Raw genomic sequence first — 23,563 nt, forward strand, 5'->3', positions numbered from 1 at the left:
TCCCCCCCACCCCCTCAGGGGTCCTGGCCAAAGCCACTTCCTGTGGACTAGGTCCAAGCTCAGCCCGCCTGGAAGGTGGCCGGCTTCCCAGCTGTGGTTTTTGCCGTGATGTGCTGGGAGCTGTCCCACGGTCTGAGGCCTGGTTTTGGCTAATGCCTTGCCTCCCAGGGGAGGGCTAGGGGTGAACTGGGGCTTGCATGCGGTGGGTCCTGGGTTCAAATCCCACCTCTACCTCCTAGTGGTCCATGAGACGCTTCCTAGCTATGTGGCCTTGGGCAATTCATTGTTTCCACCTGTCACATAGGGAGGTAGAAGAGTAATGACCTCACAGGCTTATGGAGGGCATTAAATGACCCGATATGTATCGAGTGCTTGGAACAGTGTCTGACACAGACTAAAGGCCCAGCGAATGTGGGATACTACTGTTACTGTGCTTTTGAGCAGGGTCCCTCCAGCTCCCTGAGCCTCAGTTTCCCCATGTAAAATGGGAGTGATATGGGGCCCTACTTCAGGGCACTGATAAACCGATTAGATGAGATGATGCAAGGAGAACATTTAGCACAGTACCTGGCAACTAGTGGATGTTCAACAAGTTACTAGCAATTATTTTTATTATCCCAAAGCCCTTCTGGGAAGCTCACCCTCTGGAAAAACTGCCCAAGAGCTTAAAGGATTGAATTAGCAAGAAGAAAGGCAAAGCCATGCATCGCAATTTCTAGAGAAAGGCTGCCGGCAGCCCTGAGGCCCCGTAAGCCCCTTGGTGAGCGGCACACGTCCGGCCCAGAGATGTGGAACGTGAGGGGCTGGAAAGCAGCATATGCTGATGCTGAGGCTGGCAGCTGAGGGCGGGGGATTCTGGGAACGGAAGCGGTTGGGAGGATGTCAGCTGTGGGGCTGGGGGACTGGGCTGGGAGAAGGCAGAATGCCAAGGCCAAGGGTGGGGCGGGGTGTGGCAGCCTGGAATCTGAGCCCGTGGGTGGGATGAGGGGCACAATTCCAATCTGGCTGGGAGCTCAGGCAAGTTCCTGCCCCTGTGAGCGGCACTTTGCTCATCTGTTAAGCGGGGCCAATGATGCATTCGATGACTCAAAGAACTATGTGCGCTCCCTGCCAGGTGCATGGTAGGTGCTCAGTCACAGGGCTGTTGCTACCTCCTGGAGGCCTAGACCAGTGCGGACAAGAAACTGGTGACAGATCCTCCTGACAATACGTGGGACAGAGCACAAGAAGAGGGTGCAGGGCTGCTGAGCCTGGCCTGCGAGCATCTTGGCTTCCCTCCTCAGCAACTTCTGCAGGCTGAGCAGACCTGAGCAGTTTCCCTGGCATCCTAAATGGGGAAGCAGAGTTCCCAGCCTAAGGGTGGGCCTGGTGATGCCAGTGGGCACTGGAGAGGGACCCTGTGGGTGAGGCTGCCCTCCCAGGGACTTTCTGTATCCCCACCCCCATGCTCTGCAAACTACTTCTTCCTGAGACTCACTGGGGGCCCTTCCTCCATCCAGCTGGTATCAGGATCGTCACACATTCCTCCCCGACTCCAGACTCCAGGTTTGCCGCGCTGGAGTTCAGCCTCACTTCTCCTGGAGCACTGGGACCGTGACCTCCAGCTGCAGGAGCCCTGATGTGAGGTGATAAAAAGCCTACATGATGCAACGAAGTGAGGTGAATGACGTAGGTATCGCGACCTAGCATTAGGCTACTACTGACCTGACTATAGGTCAGGAGAATCATCTGCTCCCAGACCACAGTTGACATGGGTAACTGAAACTGTGGAAAGCAAAACCTCAGATAAAGGATCTATTGCATAACAAAAATCTAGGACCTTGCAGCCCATGCTTGCAGAAGACACAGCCATTACAAGGACAAGGCAACATTTGAAAAAAGTGACCACACTGGGCCATAAAGCAAGGGACTGCAATCATTCTGAGCATGGCGTGACCACATGCATTCAATCTAGAAATAAAGAGACTTCCCGGGGACGTGGGGGAGGGCAGCCACCTAGGCGCCCCATCAGTCTTCGTCCTGGTAACAATGGGATGTGTGGCTATCTTGCCTGGTTGTTCTTGAGGTGTTTTTCAAAACCAGCATTCATTGAGCATCTCCTGTGTGCCAGGTCTGTGCTCTCTCTCGTGACTTCCCACCAGAATGTGGCAGGTCCCGTTATCATCCCCACTCTAAAGAGGACAAAGTGGAGGGTTGGAGAGTTCAGGAGACTTGCCAAAGCAAGTATAAAGCAGCTCAGGGCTGTAAGATTCCATTTTAATGTGAGGCTGGTACAATTGATAACCCCATTTTTCAGATGAGGAAACAGAGGCTATGGCACAAGACCAATAAGTGGTAGATTTGAACTAGGGATTTGAACCCAGGTCTAGAGATGGGTATTAAGTCTTTACAGGGTGGGAAACTGTGGCTGAGGGCTGCTGGGACTTGCTTGGGAATGCATAGCTGGGGGTGGCAGGAGGCTGAGATTCAAGCCTGAGCTTCTAGAAAGGGAAACAAGTCTGAGAGGAAATGACCACAAATGCCTCCCACCCCCACCCAGACAGGAAGGGAAGGACAATGCCCCAGACAGACTAAAGGAGAGAGCTTCTCACCCCCCCGGGCCCCAGACACAGGGGCCCCAAGGCTGACAGGCGTCCATTATCGTGAGGTCTCAGGGTTGGGGCAGCTGAGCAAACAGCAGTCCCCTGGCAACGACACAAAATGGCCATTGAGGAAGATCGGGGCCTGGGGGAGGGGTGGGGTTGCTGTGACCAGTCCCTAAGTGGAGGAGGGAGGGGCTGCCTGCAGGGCATCCCAGCCATCAACCCCCTCGATCTGTGGATGAGAAAGCTAAGACACTGGCCTGGGATCACAGAGCTGGTCAGTTCCATTCCCATCACTCTGGAGCGGGGTGGAGGGCTTGGTGTTGCCCTGTGGGGGCCAGGGCACTGTTCCAGGCATGAAGAGTTGAGCCTAGGAAGCCACAAGTTGCCTCTAGTTAATCCTCGAGCCCCAACTCCAGGTGGCTCAGAGCAGCCCTAGCCCAAGGAACTCAAGGTCCCACAGCAAGTGGAGGCTGCTGGACTCTCCTTGCCCTGCTGGCTCCTGCTTTCTGGCAGGAGCTCTGCTTCCCACCCTACCCTTATCTCCCATCCCCCACCTACCAGCTGTCTCCTTGGAGGACAGCACAAGGCTGGTCAGATTGCCACAGGGCACATGGGTGCCAGGTGTGGCTGAGACAGCTGGGAGGGCAGGTGGGCAGAGGGGGCTGTAGCTGCCAGAGGCTCCAGCTGGGATCGGACACCACAGCAGCTGCTCCACACCTGCTCTGTGCTGCCCAAGGGGGCCCGGCATTCCGTGGCCGCCAGCCCCCGGGGTCTGCATCCTGACTCTGCCACTGAAGCTGGCTGGTGACCCTGGTTTTGAGTCTCTTCCTCTGCCAGGCCCTCGATATCCCCATCTGCAAACGTATTTGCCTGGTGTGAAAATGTAATATAATGTACATAGCATGGCACCTGCCAGCATGGTGATGGTTGGGTTATTATGATTATGATTGCCTCCTGGTGGCCTGAGAAGAAAAGGTCAGGAGGCCAGAGAACCTCTGCACAAAGGCCTGGTGGGTTACTTGACCTCTGGAGTTCAGTTCTTCCTCTCGGGCAGCCAGCCTAGCTTCCCAAAGCCCACGTTGGGCCACCCCCTTGTCCCTGCTGAATACCATTCCCCATTGCTCACCCCGAACCTGGGGCAGCACAGCCCATAAATGTTGTGAAATTAGAGTCATTCTGGCTGCTGGAGCAGGGCCAGGGGCCTAGAATTTCACACCTGGGTCTCCTCTTCCCAACCTTTCATTTACCCCATCAAGGAATTCCAAGGTTCCTACTTTCTCCCCCCCTCTTTTTTTAAAGTAGGCCCCACACCCAGTGTAGAGCCCAACGCAGGGCTTGAACTCACAACCCTGAGATCAAGACCTGAACTGAGATCAAGAGCGGGAAGTTTAACTGACTGAGCCACCCAGGTGCCCCCCCCAACAGGTTCTTTCTTGCACCCTCTGGGTTCCATGACATTTACTCTGAGAACCACTGCCTAGAGGATGTGAGCCAACACCCTTATCCTGGCATTTAAGGCCTCCATTTCTTGCACCTTTTTTCAGCTTCTTATTCTTGCTTCCCATAGATGTTCCCCCAGGTGGCCCACACCCCATTTCTGCCTTCCAGATCTTTTTCTCCCTGTTTTGTATCTGACAGATACCTCCTTAATTCCAGAAGACTAGAAGCCCATAGTCTCCTCCCAGATGACCTCTCTGACTGCCCAAAGATAGCCCAGTCTTCCTCCCTAGCCTCTCTCAGGCCTTCCAGAGCTCAAGTGGCAGGAGCACAGGGGTTGAGGGGCAGGATTTGGCAAGAGCAGGAGAGAGGGATCTAAGTAGAGGAAGGCAATGGAGGTGAAGGACAGAAACAAAGAAAAAATGAAAAAAGGGGAAAGGTAGCAGAGAGAGGCTGGTGTGAGGTCTGGCGCATGCCCATCCCCTCTCTTTCTTCCCCACTTTGCCCTGAAGCCAAGCCCATTGCTCCCAGCTCCAGTGGGATTCCAGGAGCTCCATTCAGGGCCCAAGGTGTGTCAGCAGCCCAGGGACGAAGGGACAGACGGGGATAGGAGTCACCACCCATTCTGGGGCTCTTGTCCCTTAGTTCTCTGGGTCAAGTGTCAGGCCACGGCTGGTCCAGGTCCCACCTGGGGCCACACTGGGAGGACTCAATGAGGTAGGACAGGGTTTAGTCCAACTCTGTGAGCAGAGCTGTGGCCATGCCTGTCTTTCCGATGCTGTTGGGTCAGCCAGGGTAGGTGCCACTGGTTTCATCTCTCAGGGCTCTGCTGCCAGATGATCTGCCCTCCTAGGTACTTCCTAGGGTAGGGTCAAGTTCCCCCAAAACACCAGGAGGTGAGGGTAGGGCCACCAGATGCCAACCTTGGTCTGATACCTTCACAGATGCCCCAGAGCCTGGGCCAGACCTTACCCTTCTCCCCAATTCTTCTCCCACAGAGCCAGGATAGATGCAGGGAGACCAAGGAGCTAGACATCAGCTTCATTTGGGACCTCTTTATATAGGATTCAGGGAAGGCTGAAGCCAGCTGGGGTAGGGATGGGCAATCAGGAGACTTGAGCAAGTGTTCGAAGGCCTCACCATTTATTTGGTTCCAAGCAAACAAATAATGCATACATTTTCTCAGGGCATTCATGCAGGCATCTGGTGGTTCAATATCTGCTGAGCACCTGCTTTATGTCCCGCCCATACTAGCCTCCTCCGGAGGCCCCCCCGAGCTGGCCCAGGCACCGTGGTGAGAGCAGTGGGGGCGAGAGGAAACAGTACACAGGGCCTCTGAGTTCAGCCACTTTGGGCTTCAGTTCTGGTTCTGTTTCCTTGCCTTGGGGCAAATTGAACCTCAGTTTCCCCATCTGTGAAATGGGGGTGAAGCTTCCTGCCAGGTGGGGTCATTGTGAAAAAAATCACAGGAAATAAGGTATATGAAAGGAAAACCAAAGCTGTACTTATCGGAGAGACATAGAACAGGTATAATGTAGCCACTGATTCATTCATTCATGCGTCTCATCACTCAGAAAGCGTTTTCAAGACTTCCTCTGGGCCTGGGCTGAGCACAGTCGGGGTGGCATGGCTGGAAGGACAGTTTAGGACTCTGGCCTGGCCTCCATTCTGGCTCTACCACCCACCAATCACGCTGGCTAGGGGAAAGTTACGTCCCCACTCAGACCTTAGTGTCCTCATCTGCAAAAAGATAAGATGGTACTCAGTTGTCTGTATCATCTGAGATCAATCACCCTAGGCAGGCCCTTAAGAGCCGTGAGTTTCACCCCCTCTCCTTCTGCCCTGATTTTTGTTGGCCTGCAGCTAATTTCTTCTGGATGCATCTAGAAAGCAGTAGGTGGGGCTTGACTCCAGGCTGTAAGCTGGGGAGACAGATGGAGTGGCTGAGGCCTGAAGGGGCACGAGTTCTTGGTAACCACTGAGAAACTAGCAGCGAGCACCTATTAGGCACGCGGCCCCAGGCGAGGCTCTGTTTACTTTGTCTCATTTAAGGAGACAACCTTTTCCTTCCCATAGCCCCATGGACCAAGCGTCACTGTTTCCACTTTACAGAGGGAAGACAGGGTTCAAAGGCGAAGTCAGTAGAAGGATGTCCACCCCCCAACTGTTCACAGCTGCCTCCTTTAAGGAGTGAAGCTGGAGGTATGGGGGAGTGAATGGACACTTGCGCTTTTCTTTTTTAGCCTTCTCTCTCTCTATATATTGTAGCCAGTGTGTAATTTAAAACGTCTTAAATTAAAAACATCGGCCTGTGTGCTAGGAGTAAAGCTGTGTAGAAACATAGTGCCCAGAAGAGACAGAGAAGTCAGACAGACCCGAGGCCTGGACCCATGCCTTCCATCTGCACAACCCCAGGGGCAAGGGGGGCCAAGTGCTGTCTGAAATTGTCCGAGAGGCCCGCACAGATCTCGCCTGAAGAGTAACAGCTACCACACTGGGCGCTTGGGAAAACGGGCAACTGACCCTCTGTCCTTAGACTGCTCTTTAACATTGCTGTGCCCAGGATGTTTTAAGAATTTAAAAAATCAGGAACACCTGGGTGGCTCAGTCATTAAGCATCTGCCTTCTGCTTGGGTCGTGATCCCAGAGTCCTAGGATCGAGTCCCGCATCAGGCTCCTTGCTTAGCGGGGAGCCTGCTTCTCCCGCTGCGTTCCGCTCCCCTTGCTTGTGCATGCTCGCTCAGGCAAATGGGTAAATAAAATCTTAAGAAAAAAAAAAAGAATTTAAAAAATGAAATAAATGGAATACCATAAAAGTCCTCTCTGGCTAGGCTGAGGCCCTGTCTCCACAAGTTGGATGAGCCTGTCACAGAGGCCCTGCCTGGACACCCACCCCCGCCCCCCTCATTCCATCCTAATCTGGGCCTGGCACGAGAAGTGTGTTCATGACCTTCCTGGTGCTTGTCCCAGGGCCTCAGAGATTTCTTCTTCTCTGTAAGAGTTACAGGAACGTGGGATTGGCCCAAGAGCCCTGTGGATAAGTGTCCCTGAACCTGAGAGCTTGGAACACTGGCTGGGGGCCCCGGCCCACGCTCGGGAGAGTGGGTGGTGGTCAAGCCCCTTGAGCTTCTCAGGTTCCCTCTAGCGTCCGGGTCACTCTGCTACCCAAACAGAAAAACAGTCTTAGAAAAAAACCTGCTAAAAATATAGTAAGGTAAATAAACACAACCAAGTTTCTAGGTCTAGCAAATTGTACGTCAGGAAAGCCAGAACAGAAGGTTTAACTCTGATACCACAAAGAACTGCCAGCGGCCAGGAGCCAGGAGAGAAGAAAGCCACTGCAGTCTCACTTTTCTAGAAAGGGTGAGTCCAGCAATCATGGACTCGTTAGCCCAACACAGACTGCCAAGCAGTTCTGGACAGATTATCCAGCAGCGATCTGAAGAGTGCTCAGAAAAGGACGCAGTGACTAGAAACGCCAAGGAGGGTCCCTGGGAATGAAACCCCTATGCTCTTGCCACTCTCCTTGACCAACAGAGCAACTGCGCCCTTTCCAGATACACCTCCCAGAGTTTCCGGAAGACCTGGGAGTTTATCTTCCTATCTTTTGGGCTACCCTAGAAAACCGTGGATTCACGATATAATACTTTAACAACACAGCTGGCCAACACAGAGCGCTTACTATGTGCCAGACGCTGTTTCAAGCACTTTGCATGTATTTAAAACTCAATCCTCAAAACAAGTGTAGGAGGTGGGTATTAATCATTATCCCAATTGCAGACATGAGGAAAAGGAAGCACAGAACAGTTAGGTAACTTCCGAGGTCACAGAGGAAGGATGGTGGAGCCAGATTTGTACGCACTCATCTCGCTCCTGACCCCACTAGGCACAGCAGGTATTGAGCCTGGAGATCCCTGATACATTAGCAGAGAAGGGGGGAGCTGGGGGTAAAAGCCCAGATCCTACCAGGAGTGCCAATCAAGGTGCCCCGCCCCCCCAACATGCACGTGACCCATACTGGACCAATCATATGCTCTCCAAGGATCCTGCGGCATCTGGGCCACTGGCATAACTGCCCTGCTTCCTGTCCTTCCCTGGCGTGTCAGTGTTGCGGTCTTTCCCATCTTTGACTCCCCCCAGTGCCTTTCCATATGGTCTCTTTTGGCCATGGATGGTTTCTGTTGTTTGCAACCAGAGAGCCCGGCTTGAGGTAGGAGCTCGTTGCTCTCCTCCTTACCCAGATCTGCTCCTAAGGGAGTGCGCCCTCCTTCACCGCCCAGTTAGTTCATGATTCATGGGCGTGGATGGGTACGGATGAGTGGAAAGAAAGAAAGAAAGAAAGAAAAGAAAAGAAAGAAAAAAAGAAAGAAAAGAAAGAAAGAAAAGAAAGAAAGAAAAAGAAAGAAAGAAAGAAAGAAAGAAAGAAAGAAAGAAAGAAAGAACGAACACCAAACAGAATCAGTGGAGGTCTCTAGTGGTAGGCCACAGGGCTCTGTCTATATCCTTTCCCATTGATCATCATTTTCACAGTTTGAATTTAGAACACGGAAGACCTCATAAAATTCTCAGCTGCCGCGGTGGCGGAATCAATGTTTCGTGCAATGGAAGTCAGACGTACAATGCTTTCAAGACTAGATGGCTGGTTGGGATCCAAGAGGATGACATTTAACCAGCATAACGTAACATTTTGCGTGTTTCCGATGAATTCATTGTGCAAGTACCATATAGGGGAGGGAGAATTGGCTGGGCAGTAGTTCGTGGGAAAAAAGCTCTCACTGCAAATTCATTGAGTCACTAGAATAATGCAGCTGTTGAAAAGACAAATGCCTCCAGTAATGCAGCTGCATTGCTAGAGTTTGAGTGTCTAGAAAACTGGAAATGACAGTACCTTTCAACTTGGCACTTGTTGGTCCATACAGAGAGCATGTTTCCAGGTCTGGTCTCCACACTTGGGTAGGAGGGACAATGACAAGTACAGTGCATTCCAATAAAGGTGGCCCAGGTATTGATCCCAGTTGGGAAGCTAGGATCCCTGTGTGCAAGTAACTGCAGGGAAAGTCCAGAGAAGAAGCCCCAAAGACACAACAGTAGGGGACCAGCTGTGAAAATCACAGAGATGTTTTAGCCAAAGCCCTTTGGGAGGCAGGTCAACAAAAACCAAAACAATACACAACAACAACAACAACAACAACAACAACAAAACCACAATGGAGCTCACTTGGCAAAAACAGCACTTCAAGGAAATAGGTGCAGTTTAGGATGGCAATTTAGGACTGGAGCTGGGAGCTGGAAACTTGGCAGGAACCAGGGCCATCTGACTTTCCACCTTTCCTCTAATGGCTCTCGATACAAAACAGCCCTCTCTGTTTCCTGGGGCACTGTGGGAAAGCGCATCCCAACCCTGGCATCGGGTGATGCACTAAACTGCTCAGGACTGGGGGTGGTGGGGACAAGGAACAAAGGAGGGGCTGAGGAAGCCAGAAGCGGGGGGGGGGGGCAGGGGCCAGATAGGCAGGGTGGAGTATTAAAGAATAATCCAACAAATAGCTGGATGCCCACGGCCCAGCTTTGAGCCAGAATATCACCAGGAGCGAGTACTGTTCCAGACCGCCTGCGTCCCCTCCTTCTCCTCATAGTTAACCACTCTGGTGATTTGGGAGTTTGTCATTCCCTGCTTTTCTTGAAGTTTCAGTACCTATGGACGTACGCCTGAGTCATGGAGCGCTGCCTTTGGCAGGTCTTGATTTTTATTTGATGGGGTCGTGTCTAGAGCATCTTCAGCCCCGTTGCTTTTTGCCAAGCAACGTGTGAGACGTTGGCATGTTTCTGCGCAGAGCTACATTTTGCTATTTCCCTGGCCGGGGAGCTGCCATTGTTTATGCAATCATTAATTTCTACAGTTTTTGACTGTTTGGGTTGTTTGCAGCCCTTTGGAGCTAGCTGGCTGTGTCCCTGGAGTGGAACTGCAGGGCTGCAGGCTGGGCCTGTCTCTCACTCTGTTAGACAGTACAAGGCAGATTCTGACTCATCCAGGACTTTCCAATAATAAGAGTTTCCTATGATGGGATAGGCTGTCCTGAGGGGTAGTGAGGTCCCATTCACAAGGGTGGGGGGGTGTGTCTTGGGGGCGGACAGGGGCCCATACCCCAACTTTCCCAAGCTATATTGAAAGAGTGGTGCAAGGAATGAGCCAAGGCCTTGAGGGTTATTGACATAGGTTTGAATCTCAGCTTAACTACTTTCTAGCTGTGTGACCGTGAGCAAGTAATTTCCCTCTCTGAATTTCCAGTTTCCTCTTTAGAGTGGCTGTGTACTCATGGCAGTTTGAGAGGGAACCAAGGGGCCTGGGAAGGCAGGTATTTTGAGAAAAAGAAGAGAGGCAAGGCTGGTCCCAGGACTGTGGGTCACCTTCAAGGGTCGAAGTGAGAGTAGGAAAGGCCAGCAAAAAAACCCTCCCCAGACAATCTGGGCTGGGGAGGAGAGATTGTGGCAGGCTCCCTGAGAAGGAAGAGACAGTCAAGGGGTGGCAAACATCCTCCGAGGACCTTTTTGGAGAGGCTAGAATCGGGGTCCCCTAATCCCATGGGCAGAACCTGGGCCAGTGAAATACTTCTGCTGCCATGGTGACTGTGATCCACCACTCTCGCCCTCCCTTCCCCCACCATGGGCCACACCCTGCTGCCGGTGCAGCCTCTGCCCAAACCCTCAGCCCCGCTGGGCATGGAGTCAGACTGCCCCCGCGCACTAAGTTCTCTCTACATCGTGAGGTATCCCTGGGCTGCAGGCTGCTTGGGTGAGCTTGGCAAAGGGCATTCAGAGCTTCGTGTCTGGATTTTAGGCTTGTGGCTGTCACAGCCTCCCCCACTTCTTTCAGTGTTTACTGCATACCAGGAGCCCTTGACGGCACCATCTCACTAATTCCTTATAAGACAAACACTGTGAGCATGCTCATTTTACAGTTGAGGAAACAAGGCACTGAGTGATCAGGTGACCTGCCCACTATGCAGAGCTGGTAGTTGGCAGAACTCGGGTTTAATCCAGACCTGTGGCTCAAATGCCTCATCTCTTGGGCAGGAGCTCTGACTTAGTCTGGGGGATGGGCAAGGGAAGGTGCCCAGGGGAAGTGGTATTTGAGCTAGATCCCAAGGTAAGCATCAGGCCAGAGGATGGGGAACCCTGTGTGCACAGGACCCAGTTGGGAGTGAAGCTGGAGGGATGGGAAAAAGGGCCCTTGTAGTTGAGTTCAGGGACAAGGTGGGGGTGGGAGGGCAGGGCACAGGGATAGGATGTGGCAGGAGAGCTGGGCATGCTTTGGCTTTTAGAATTCTGGTAGTTCTAGCCACAAAATCCAGTGTCAAGCAAAAAGGTTTTAATCCTGGGGGTGTCTAGCTGGCTCAGTCAGTGGAGCATGTGATTCTTGATCTTGGGGTCGTGAATAGTTCAAGCCCCATGTTGAGCATTGAGCTTACTTTAAAAAAAGGGGCAGTGGGGAGCCTGGGTGGTTCAGTCAGTTTAGTGTCTGCCTTCGGCTCAGATCATGACCCCAGGATCCTGGGATCAACCATCACGGTGTGGGGAGTCTGCTTTTCCCTCTCTCTCTCTGCCCCTCCCGCCTGCTTGTGCTCTTGTGCTCCCTCTCTCTCTCTCTCTGTCAAATAAATAAAGAAAAAAAAATTTTTTTTTTCTTAAGAGAGAGCGTGCAAGCAGGGGGAAGGGCAGGCAGAGGGGGAGGGAGAGAGAATCTTAAATAGGCTCCATGCCCAGTGTGGAGCCGGACATGCAGCTCTATCTCACAACTCTGAGATCATGACCTGAGCTGAAATCAAACACTTAACTGACTGAGCCACCCAGGTGCCCCTCCCCCAAAAAAGATTTTAACCCCAGCTCCACCTCTACCAGCTGAGTAGTCCCTGGGCCTGGTGGACAAGGTCTCTTCACAGAACACTGGGAGTGATGGGCTGGGCTAGGTTAGGCGGTTCTGAGCCCTCCAGGTAGAGCAGGAACAACCAGCTGGCTGGGGAAATGCCAGATGGGGCTGGACTTCGGGTGGGTGCCTGTGCAGAGGGAGGAGGAGATGGCCTGGGGAGCCAGACAGCTATGGGGAGCTGTGTATGCACCCACATCTGGGGATGAGATGGTAGCCTTATAGGCCCAACTCAGATGGGTCTTTGAGGAGCCAACTCAGTGACCTGGGCCCTTTTGGCGTTAGGATGGGGGTGGGGCCGCCTCAAAGCCACCATTGTCACCCCCTCTCCCGCCAGACTGTCTGGGACCTAAAATAGAGCAAGAGCACAGTGGATCTCGTGAGAAGAATCTGGCAAAGAGGTCTGGGGGGAGGGGTGTGAGTCACGGCTGGGAACCCTTGAGTTTGAAGCTCCCAAAGCCCAACTGCCCCACCCCCTGCCACCAGGGAGCCTGGAATCCAGTGGACAGTGGCAGGGAGGGTGTCTCTCTTCCACCCCTGTCCCACTGTGGGGAAGGGACTGGGTCCTTGCCCCAGCTCCCTCACAGAGGTGCTGGATGACTGGGCCAAATCTGCCCCCTCAGGGCCTCAGTTTCCCAGATGTACCAGGAGTTAGGGACCTCGGCAATCTGCTTGAGGGCCCTTGAATTCATGGCGGATGGTCCTAATACAGGCCTCCAGAGTCAGACTAACATGGGTTAAAGTCCCAGTTCCTTTCCTATTGCCTGAATGACCTTGGGCAGGTGCCCCCACCTTGTGGGGCTTCCGTTCCCTCATCTGTAAAATGAACATTGAAACCAAGTCCTGTTCTTGTCTGGTTTCAGCTTTCACTATCCAACTGGGAACTTGACAGCTCCTGGGACCTCCTCCCACCACCTCCACATCCTCCACATTCTCAGCTGCCAGGATGTTAACAAGTGACCCCACTTTCTAATGCCCTGTGCTTTACACACACTACTCTTGCTCCCCCACATTCTGCAGGGCAGACCTGGCTCTCGGTTCCAGCTCCCTCCATGGGAGCTGTTCAGCCTCAGTACTGGGCACTCAGTACTGGGCACTCCAGGAGGAGAGCGGTCTTGGCACCAGGGTGGGCTCTCCTGGGCACCCACCATGTGCCAGGCCTTGCCCTTGGCTCAAGCCTGGCGTCCCAGGGGCAGGGATGAACCACCCCATTGTGCACCAGGGGAAACTGGCTCCTTTCAAAGCGCTCTGGGAACCCTCCGCAAACTGCTCGCCACTGTGTGCGGGTTCGGGCAGGCGCGGTGTGTGGGGCTGGCGTGCCCTCTAGCGGCCGCTGTGCGCGTCGTCTGGCCCCGCGGTGGGAGCTGCCCAAGGTCCGGCTCGCAGCGGCCGGGCGGGGAAGTCCCTAATCCGGCCCACCGCAGCCCCATCTCCCAGAAGCTGAGAACCGTCTCTCCCATCCTCTCCTCTCGGCTTCCCAGAGACCCCACGGCAACTGCGTGCCCCGCCCCGATTGCCATGGAGACCGCTTGTACACAACTTCCTCCATCTCTTCTACCCTGTCCCAAGTGCGGGCGGCAGGCCGGACCAGCGGCCGGGCGGCCTGGGGCCCATGAACAGTGGGGCCCCAGGGACGCTGGCCGTGGGGAGAGTGAAATTCTTCGGCCAGCACCACGGGGAGGTGAGTCCAGTCGGGCTCTGCTGACTCTAGGCTCCTGGCTTTGGGTCTAGAGTGGTTCCTGAGTCAACCTGGTGTTCTCCGACCCCCAGCAACAGAATGGGCAACAGATTCTAAGCTCTGGTTCTAGAGGGCTCAAACTCCTGGCTGACTCCAGTGTTCTTTTGATCTTGGCTTTAAAGTGAACTCGGGGCTTAGAGTAGATCCTGAACTCCAAGTTCTGGGCTTCAGCTCTAGAATGGGCTCTTGGCTCTGGGGTTCCAGGCTCTGCTTCTAGAGAAGGCTCCAGCCTCTACGTAGCTTCAGTGAGGGCTCTGAGCTTCAGGCTCAGGTTTCACAGGATTCCAGAGAGAGCTCCAAGTTCTTGCCTCGGACTGCAAGAGTGGTTCCTGAATTCTGGGCTCTGGTTGTAGAGTGAGGCCTGAAGTCCAAGCTTCCACCCTGGGTTCCTGGGGCAGTGTTTAGGGCTGGTCCTGGAGTCTGGGGTCAGGGAGCCCAGGATGGCGCTACTTTTGTGCTTTCCTTCCAGGTCAACTCCTCCGCCTTCTCTCCGGATGGCCGGAGGCTGCTCACAGCGTCTGAGGATGGCTGTGTGTATGGCTGGGAGACCCAGAGCGGGCGCCTGCTGTGGAGGCTGAGTGGCCACGCAGGTGGGGCTCCTTGGGCTGCATGTGGACGCGGAGGCCGGTGGTTCTGTCTGGCATTCTACAGAGCCTATCACAGTGACCTCTGACAACTGAGCTGGGCATCCAGACAAGACAGCCTGGGCAGGGCTGGAGCAGGAGGGCAAGGACACAGGACCTGGTCCCTGGGGACTTTGATGCCAACAGACCTGGACTCAGATCCTACTACTGGTTTTTTTGTTTTTAATTTTTTAAGTAATCGCTACACCCAACATGGGGCTCAAACTCATGACCCTGAGATCAAGAATCCCTCTACTGGGCGCCTGGGTAGCGCAGTCGTTAAGCGTCTGCCTTCGGCTCAGGGCGTGATCCTGGCGTTTCGGGATCGAGTCCCACATCAGGCTCCTCGGCTGGGAGCCTGCTTCTTCCTCTCCCTCTCCCCTGTTGTGTTCCCTCTCTCACTGGCTGTCTCTCTGTCACATAAATAAATAAAATCTTAAAAAAAAAAAAAAAAAAGAATCCCTCTACTGATTGAGCCAGCCAGGTGCCCCAATCCTACAAGTATAAAAAAATTGTTTAAAAATATACATATTTACCATCTTAACCATTTTGAAATGCACAGTTCAGTAGTGTTAAGTATGTTCATTATGCAACTTGTCTCCAGAACTCTTCATCTTGCAAAATGGAAACTCCACACCCATTAAACTCCCCATTCCTCCCTTCCCCCATTCTTTCTGTCTCAATGAATTTACTCTAAGTACCTTTTGTAAATGGAATCATACAGTATTCCTTTTTGTGACTTGCTTATTTCACTTAGCATAATATCCCTTACGGTTCCTCTATGTTTAACCACTTTTTTGACTGTGATCACAAGTCGTGTCACCTGAGCCTCTATTTCCTTCTCTTTAGAATAGGGATAGTTGCTACCCTATGGGATGAGATAATGCAATCAAAGTGCCTAGCACCCAGTAAGGACTCAGTAGATGTAACTACTATAATCAAGACAAGAAAAAAATCTGGTAATTACTGGGCAGATTGACTAATGTTATTAATACAGAAGTCCAGCGCTGGGACTCTGAACCCAGGGTGGGCTCTCAAAAAGTTTCTGGGAGGCGCCTGCATTCGCTTTTGGTATTGATTTTACAAATGGGCAAATTATGGTTGGGTGTTTTAAGCCAAGTCACAGAAGCTTGACTTGCCAGGTGGCTGGAGGGTGAGAGGGTTAGAAGGGAAGGTAGGTTAGATAAGGCTGGAGAGATTAGCAGGGGCCGGCCAGCAAGGGCTGAAAGTGGAGGGCAGCACCCCTGTTCCCTGACCATGGCTGCTTACCCAGGCCCCGTGAAGTTCTGCCGCTTCTCCCCTGATGGCCGCCTTTTTGCCACCACCTCCTGTGACTGTACCATCCGTCTGTGGGATGTAGCAGAAACTAAATGTCTGCATGTCCTAAAGGGTGAGTAAGTGGGATGGGACAGGAACCAAGCAGCCAGGCCTGGGTTCCTTTCTAGACCTTGCGGTGTCCCGTTCCACCTTGTTCCCTCTCCAACCCGGTATCTGCAGGTCACCAGCGGAGTGTGGAGACAGTCAGCTTCAGCCCTGACTCCAAGCAGCTGGCATCGGGTGGCTGGGACAAGCGGGTGAAGCTCTGGGAGGTACAGGTGCGTGGAAGGGTGGCCAGAGCAGGACCTGCGACTGGGAGACACACCCCACCCCCAACAGTGGCCCCAGAAAGGTCGTTCCATCTTCCTCACTGCCCACAGCTGGCAATCCGTCTGCCCATGAGGTTCACCCGGCGTGGACTGTCCTCCTCTCCTGTCAAGGCCCAGGTAGTCTCCCCAGACCCAGTGTCATCACATTACCCAGGCAGCCCGCAAGGAGGGCCTGATCTGACCCATCTGAGGCCTAGAACCTGGCAGCACAAGACTCCTGGGCTGCCCTCCAAAGCTCAAGGCTCTCTCCTGCAGTCCGGCCAGATGCTGCGCCACTTGGGAGACCACCGAGACTCCATCCAGAGCAGTGACTTTGCACCCAGCTCAGACTCCCTGGTGAGCCACACCACCTCTGCCTGGCCCTACTTCAAGGAACCTGGAGCCCACCCCCACTTTCCCACTTGGGGCTGAGCCATGGTTAGAATTCTAGACCTTGACTGGGTGACTCTGCTCTTCTGAGCCTGTCCCCTCAATCTGTAAGATGGGAAACGCAGCAGGATTCAGGATGCCTGCTTTCTCAGAGTCTGGCCAGCTAGGAACCACAATGGTGGGCATGGGCTGGCTGGTTCATGCTCACGGCAGATGTCTGCAGGCCACTGGCTCCTGGGACTCCACTATCTGCATCTGGGACCTGCGGATGGGGACCCCAGTGATCTTCCACCAAGAACTGGAGGGCCACAGTGGCAACATCAGCTGCCTGTGCTACTCGGCATCGGGCCTCCTGGTGAGCTGGGTTGCCCTGGGTTCCAGGTTGGCCCCCTGCTGGCTCCAGACCCAAGGGCTTAGAGCTGTCTGCTGTCCAGGCTTCTGGCTCCTGGGATAAGACCATCCACATCTGGAAGCCCTCTACCAGAAGCCTGCTTGTTCAGCTCAAGGGCCATGTTACCTGGGTGAAGAGCATAGCTTTCTCCCCTGATGGGTCACAGCTGGCCAGCGCTGGCTACTCCCATATGGTAAGCCCACCCCACCAGGCCCATCCTCCTGGCAACATCTAACCCAACATCTCCTCCTATCCCAACATCTTCCTTTAGCAGAGCCCTCAGCAGTCTAGAGATGTCCACATCCTATTTGCCCTAAATAGGAGGGTGCCAAGGGCAGAACTCAGGTGCCAACCACTTCTGTACCTAGTGCCTGGCACTAAGGTCTGTGCTGGCCCAGATGCTAGTGGCAGACTTTTAATTTTTATTTTTTAAAGATTTTGAGAGCACGCAAACAGGAAAACACAAGCTAATGGGAGGGGCAGAGGGAGCAGACTCCACACTGAACAGGGAGCCCAATGTGGGGCTCAATCCCAGGACCCAGAGATCACGACCTGAGCCAAGCGCAGATGCTTAACACTCTGAGCCACCCAGGCGCCCCCTTTTTTTGAGAGCATGCATGGGAGCAGGGAGGGGGGAAAAGGCAGAAGAGAGAGAATCTCAAGCAGACTCCCTACTCAGCTCAATGCCAGCCTCAAACTCATGACCCTGAGACCACGACCTGAGCCAATACCAAGAATCAGACTTAACCAACTGTACCACCGCCTGGCACTGACATTCTTAACTCATCATAGGGGCGCCTGGGTGGCACAGCGATTAAGCGTCTGCCTTTGGCTCAGGGCGTGATCCTGGTGTTGTGGGATGGAGCCCCACATCAGGCTCCTCTGCTATGAGCCTGCTTCTTCCTCTCCCACTCCCTCTGCTTGTGTTCCCTCTCTCACTGGCTGTCTCTATCTCTGTCAAATAAATAAAATCTTAAAAAAAAAAAAAAAAAACTCATCATAGCTTCAGGGTAAAGAAATTGCACTGCACTGAATTTTTGCATATTATGCTGAGCATGTTAAATATACCTCACAGACAACAAAACCCAGGTTAAGAGGTTGGCTAGGACTCACCCCAAACTGATTTCAAGGATGCCAGACTTGTGGGGTGAGGTCTCCCCACCCTTCTGCTTGTTTTTATTTCCAGGTGAAAGTCTGGGACTGCAACACAGGAAAATGCATTGAGACCCTGAAGGTAAGGCCTGTGGGTGTAGCACCCAAGGGTGTAGTAAAAGGCCTGCCAGGGGAGGCTGGGGGCAGGCAGGACATGCACCCCCAGAGCCTAGTGAAATGCTTTTGGCAGGGAGTCCTGGATGTGGCCCACGCCTGCGCCTTCACCCCAGACGGGAAACTCTTAGTGTCCGGAGCTGCTGACCAGGCAAGACGCGAAGTCCACCGCTCGATCAAACCTCCCAGAGCCTCTCGGATATAGCATCACCACAAATGGCTCTCGAACTCTCCCTGCCCGGAGCGCATGCGCCCTGGCAGAATGAACTCATCAAAGGACAGTAAGGGCAGTTCCACATCACAGCCCCCACACCAACCACAACAGAGCACCCACGAGATCCCCGTGGCCAGGATTGTCACAACCCCACACCAGGGCTGCCAGCTGCTGCAAAGAAGCCGCTCACACCCACCAGACCCCTGGTAACCACAGCCAGGGCACAGCAGCCCACCTCTCCAGCACGGTTAGTCGAAACGCCCGCAAACACAAAGCACCACCAGCCAGTTTGTCTGTGTTTTATTGACGTCAGTGCTCAGGCTTTGACCGCGTATTTCCGCAGCGGGTACAGCCGCTCCTTCCGCTGCTGCTTCTTGGTCTTCAGGTTCTCCTCATGCTTGTTCAGCCGGCGGCGCATGGCACGTGTTTTCTTGGGCCGCAAATCCAGGGGCTTGTACTTCTTACCCTGGGTGATGGGAGAGCAGGGGAGTCTGAGCACCAGGGGTTAGGAGCTACTGTGGCAGCAGACGCTGGAACTGAGCTGCTGGGGGGTCTGCGGAAGATGCTGGAAGTGACTGAAGGAGGCCACTGGGGTGCAGAGGTTACTCTGTACACCTGAGTGTGAGGAGGCATAGTACACCCACACCAGCAGGGGACTGAGGCCCTGTGCTGAGAGCTGTCCTAGTGATCAATCAGTTCTGGCCCCTGCTCAAGGAGCTCCGAGCCTGATGGGAAAGACTGAACAGCTAACAAGTGGCCCATTGCTGGGAAGGAGGAAAGAGATTAAGAAGGTTTCACCTAATGACTGGTAATAGCCTAGAAAGCAAGCAACTTGAGTGAACACCAGTACCAAGGGGAGAAAACGACGTGCACAAAAGCCCCGCAGGATAGCAGTTCAGGTGCTTTCTGGAAACTGCCAATAGCTCAGAGCGGGAGGCACAGGACAGGGGTGAGGTAAGTGGGTAGCAGCCTCAGGGCAGAGAGCTGCAGAGACCAGCCGCGCAGAGGAGGGAAAGCTCTAAGGTGGGGGTTTGGAAGCACGAGTCTGTCCACCCACATCCCCGATATCAGCAGCACAAGTCAGGGCTTCGTCCATTTCAGGTTTACTAAACCCTCAGAGCTCTGCTGTCCACCAGACGAGGCACTAGCCACACATGCGGTCTACATTAAAAACCCAGGCCTTCAGCCACCACAGCCACATGTGGCCAGAGGTTGGTTACTGGACGGCGCAGACAGAGCTTTTCGAGCACTGCAGAGTCTATCGGACAGCACTACCATAGGGCAGAGGCCTCACCTATGGCCCTGACTGAGTGGTGCCAGGCAGGGGCTACACTCACTAGAAGACAATTCTTCCAGGCGGTCACCTCTGCATGGTCACCCCAGAGCCTGATCAAAGAATTTCAAGCCCAATTCTCAGAAAGACGTTCCCACACACAAATGTATACACATCCAGGGGAGGAAGCACCCCCCACCCAACAGTACATGCTAGTGTCCCCCAGGCAGCCAGCCCACGACCACGATGGCTTTTTTGACAGGTCAAAGCTTCCAAGTATTCAAACACTAACTTGGATGTTGATGTGAAGCTATTTTGCAGATGTACTCAAAGCCCCTAATCTACTGACTTTAAGAGAGATTATCCTGGGTAATCTGAGCAGGCTTGATTTGATCAGCTCAAAGGCCTTTAATGCAGGGCAGAGGCTCTCCCCAAGAAATCCCACCTGAGGATAGCAGCTTCAACCTGTGTCACCTGGGTTCCAGCTTGCCCATGAACTTCTCTTCCTGACAGCCAGGCCTACTGATTTTGGACTTGCTTATTAGCTAGCCCCCACAATCACATAGGCCAGTTCTTTGTAATAAATCAGATGGATGTATACATACATATGAAGTCTCCTACTGGTTCTGCTTCACTGCGTAAGCCCTGATAACACCGATTTTAAGGACAAGACCAGGGGCATCTGGGTGGCTCAGTCGTTAAGCGTCTGCCTTTGCTCAGGTCCTGGGATCGAGCCCCCCATCAGGCTCTCTACCTCTGAGAGCCTGCTTCTCCCTCTCCCTCTGCCTGCTGTTCCCCTGCTATACTGTCAAATAAATAAATTAAATCTTAAAAAAAAAAAAAAAAAGGACAAGACCAGAAAATGGCTTAAAAATCCTCGGCTGAGGCGCCAGACACCTGTGGAAATCTCCCAGGAGCACTCAATCCGCCTCTCTCCAAGACATGGTTTGGAAAGTAGACCCAATCCCTCAATTATCTGTAGGTGACTCTGGGCAACTTAACCTCTCTACAACTTGAGGTCCCCGTCTGAAAAATGAGCGTCTCAGGTGCTTCAAAGTGATGGAGATAGTGCTGGTAAGACAACTAAAACATTTAAAGTTAATCCTCACAGACTGCCCAAACTCACTCAGGTGAGAATGAATTAAAAACCCAAGGCTCCAGCCAGACTCCCATCACACTGTTGATTTCCTGCCAACTGCAGCCCTGAGGAAATGCAGTCTGCGTGCCATGCTGGTGGCAAGATGGTGGGTTAAGAAGCAAACCCACCTACAAGTTGGGAAGGCTCTGGAACGCCCAGTCCCATGGCCCCCAGCAGAAGCTCTTTATACTACCCTTCTGGCCAAGGGAGGGCTAGAACTTTGCTCCCTGCAGCTAAGCATTCTAACTCCCCCAGCCCAAACTCACCTTGTAGAATTTCCTGAGGTTCTCCTTCTGCGTCTGGTTAATGACTGTGAGAACACGGGCGATCGATTTGCGAACAACTCGGCTACAAAACAGAAAGACATCAGTGAAGGTGGTGGAGACATACAATGCTGCCACCACCCCCGCCCCGGAAGGCATCTTATATTTAGGACTTGACCCAGATGTCATACGGCAGGGGTATCCCCCACCAGCTCATTCATATTCACCCAAGAGGTACCTAACCCAGTCCAGAAAGAAGGTGTTTGGGAGGTAAGGCCCGAAGACTCTAGGAGGTGGGCATCTCATGAGCAGGGACAGGGAAGGGCTTCTGAAAAGCTGTCAAGTATTCACCGAGCAGAAGTGGAGGGCAGATCAGAAAAGATCTTCCATCCCGGGCCATATATCCTCAGAGGTTTATGAAAACCTAAGCAATGCCTAACCTAAATGAGCTGACTGTGGGAAATCATGCCACAAGCTGGGTGACCAGATTAAGGAGTCAGAGGAGGGGCCGCTTGGGAGGGAGGAAGGGGGGTAAGGAAGAAAGGGAAGGGAAGGGAGGGGGGGGAAGGAAGGGAGGAAGGAAAGGAAAAGAAAGAAAGGCAGGCGATGGGCGGAAAGGATGAACACAGGAACAGGCTGGGAATAAGTGATTTGTAGTCATGCTGAATAGGAGGCATGGGGGGGGGATGACGGACGGCCACTCGGTAGATCACTGGTAAACAAAGTCTCGAGGATTCAGCATGCAACTTGTGTTCCCCAACTCATCCAACCCCCTCCAAGCACCAGAGGTCCATTGTTAGGGGCCCATTATATAGAAGAGGAAAACAAAACAACAAAAATTCTGGGTGCTGAGTCAGCACACCCATTAGGTAGGATGTGGCAAAAGAGGAAATGTGTGCCCAGTTCCACAGACTCCAAACCCACGTCCCTTTCCCAAGTCCTGACGCTTGATACATGTAAATCAATAAGGTAACTACAACTCAAGTGAGGGGTGGGCGCAGGGTACCCACCTACCAAGTGAGGGAGGGTGAGATAAAAAAAAGTCAAGTGCTAGTGCCAGGTGGTTAAAAAACAACAACAAAAACAAAAAACCAGTCCAGTCACTTTTCAAGGCTGCGTGAAAAAGGTCCTTTGAAGGACAACCCTTTCTTTCTCCCGTCAGAGAAGCCGAGCAAAGATACTCCAAGCAAAAGGACCAAATGGTCCAAGGCACACAACAGGAAAATCACACAGCGGGTGTCCCGTGCGGCTGGCCGCGAGCAGGGGGAGGCTCGAGAGGCTGGTCAGGACGGGCATGGCATTCCAACCCACGGGTCCCTTACAGGATCACTTAATCCACCGCTTCCTTTAGCCGGCTTCGAAAACCCACAAATGCTTCCGATGCACAGGTGTCCCCCACACCAGAGACGCGGCCGCCCTCACTCACATCTTGGAGAGCTTGGAAGCCGCGCCGCCTGTCACTTTGGCGACGCGCAGCTGGGACAGCTCCACCTTCAGGTCTTCCAGCTGTTTGAGCAGCTCCTCCTTCTTCTTACCGCGAAGGTCTCGAGCCTTAATCTTGGCCTGAGCGCAAGTCCAGGTGTGGGTCAAACACCCGGCAGGGCCGCCTCCGCCCCCCCACGGCCATCCTCCCCTCCACCTGCGGCGCGACCCGCCCCAGGAGGGCGCGCTGGGGGCCTGGCTTCCCTCGCCTAGGCCGTGCCCTGGGCAGGGTAACCGAGGCCCCGGCGGGCTCGCCCTCGCCCAGGTCGGCCACGATGCTGAGCCGCTACCCCCATTCCGCAGACGGGAAGACGGAGGCGCCAGCAGCGCAGGCTCAGCTCTCCGGGCCCAAGCCAGCAGGGGAGAGGGCGGGAGACCGGCTGTGGCGGCGCGAGGCCACTCCGCACGGCGTCTTACAGGCCCGGCTGGCAGATGGGACCCCACCGCTCACCTCGAGCTCCCCACCCCAGGCCCCGAGCCCCACAGCGCGCGGATGGCACCCGATTCCATCGCCCTCACCATGGCCGCACAATTCGCCGCTGCTGCCGCCGCCGGAAAGAGACCGAGGGAAAGAGGAAGGGGACGGGGCTGACCTCCACAACTACTGCCGGGTGGCGTCGGGCGCAGCCAATGGCCCCGCAGCGAGGGAGCTCTAGCTCCGCCCCTGACTCCTCCACCCCCTCCTCGCCTCGGGGAGCGCGGTGGTCCCGTGGGTCTAGCTCCGCCGGGAGGAGCCCCGCAGGTGCGATTGCTCTGGTCCGCCTCACCTCCTGAGCAGAGCATTTGAGGAAACTGAGGCCCGGGGTGACCGGCAGCTTACCGGAGATGGCACAGTGAGGACTCGAATTCGTCCATTCATTTACTCGTTCATTCATTCATTCGGTAGACCTTGCAGGATGCCCAGTCCGCTGCTCTGAGCTGGGCGCCAGTGTCCTGGGGGTAGAGGGGATGATGAGGGTTGAGGGTTTTCAGAGATGAATTAACACTGCTACCTTGGAAGAATTTAAAATCCGAAGTGGACGGGGAGAGGCAGGATCAGACAGCTGTACTCCCAACTCCATAAACCGTTCTAGTGGAGCCAGCATGTGGCAGGGGAAAGAGCATTCAAGGCGTTTTTTTTTAGTGATCCCGTCCCGGTTTCAAATTCTTGCTCTGTTGCCTCGTGCTCGCTAAGACTCTTAGATACCTTCCCCTCTCTGAGTCTCAGTTTTTTC

At 53.8% G+C, this 23,563-nt stretch overlaps 2 protein-coding genes across 3 annotated transcripts; one reads left to right on the top strand and one right to left on the bottom strand.

Annotated features, from left to right (window-relative positions):
* Positions 1-15,351: 15,351 nt before the first annotated feature.
* On the top strand, positions 15,352-18,422 carry WDR38 (WD repeat domain 38). Its single transcript, XM_008698780.2, has 6 exons — positions 15,352-15,697; positions 15,805-16,289; positions 16,546-16,677; positions 16,757-16,906; positions 17,900-17,947; positions 18,056-18,422. Exons 1-6 carry the CDS (start codon positions 15,565-15,567, stop codon positions 18,182-18,184), a joined length of 1,077 nt encoding a protein of 358 aa, XP_008697002.1. The 5' UTR covers positions 15,352-15,564; the 3' UTR covers positions 18,185-18,422.
* Positions 18,423-18,478: 56 nt separating this feature from the next.
* RPL35 (ribosomal protein L35) lies at positions 18,479-23,239 on the bottom strand. Of its 2 annotated transcripts, XM_040631873.1 has the most exons (4): positions 22,869-22,977; positions 22,294-22,430; positions 20,871-20,952; positions 18,479-18,659 (listed from the first exon to the last, which is right to left on the bottom strand). In XM_040631873.1, the coding sequence occupies exons 1-4, from the start codon at positions 22,869-22,871 to the stop codon at positions 18,510-18,512; spliced, it is 372 nt and encodes a 123-aa protein (XP_040487807.1). In that variant the 5' UTR covers positions 22,872-22,977; the 3' UTR covers positions 18,479-18,509. The 2 variants fall into 2 exon arrangements, with proteins under 2 accessions (XP_040487807.1, XP_040487808.1); XM_040631874.1 differs by lacking the exons at positions 18,479-18,659; positions 20,871-20,952 and having other exon boundaries at positions 22,299-22,430; positions 22,869-23,239.
* Positions 23,240-23,563: the final 324 nt, after the last annotated feature.

Source organism: Ursus maritimus, unplaced genomic scaffold (genome assembly GCF_017311325.1).
Source record: "Ursus maritimus isolate PB19 unplaced genomic scaffold, ASM1731132v1 scaffold_17, whole genome shotgun sequence".
Lineage (NCBI taxonomy): Eukaryota > Metazoa > Chordata > Mammalia > Carnivora > Ursidae > Ursus > Ursus maritimus.

Coding starts and splice junctions, on each gene's coding strand:
- WDR38 (XM_008698780.2), top strand. CDS start 15,565: ATGGCTGCTTACCCAGGCCCCGTGAAGTTCTGCCGCTTCTCCCCTGAT. Junction 16,290..16,545: donor CACCCAGCTCAGACTCCCTG/GTGAGCCACACC, acceptor AGATGTCTGCAG/GCCACTGGCTCCTGGGACTC. Junction 16,678..16,756: donor ACTCGGCATCGGGCCTCCTG/GTGAGCTGGGTT, acceptor TCTGCTGTCCAG/GCTTCTGGCTCCTGGGATAA.
- RPL35 (XM_040631874.1), bottom strand. CDS start 23,224: ATGAATGAACGAGTAAATGAATGGACGAATTCGAGTCCTCACTGTGCC. Junction 22,431..22,868: donor CGGCGAATTGTGCGGCCATG/GTGAGGGCGATG, acceptor ACTTGCGCTCAG/GCCAAGATTAAGGCTCGAGA.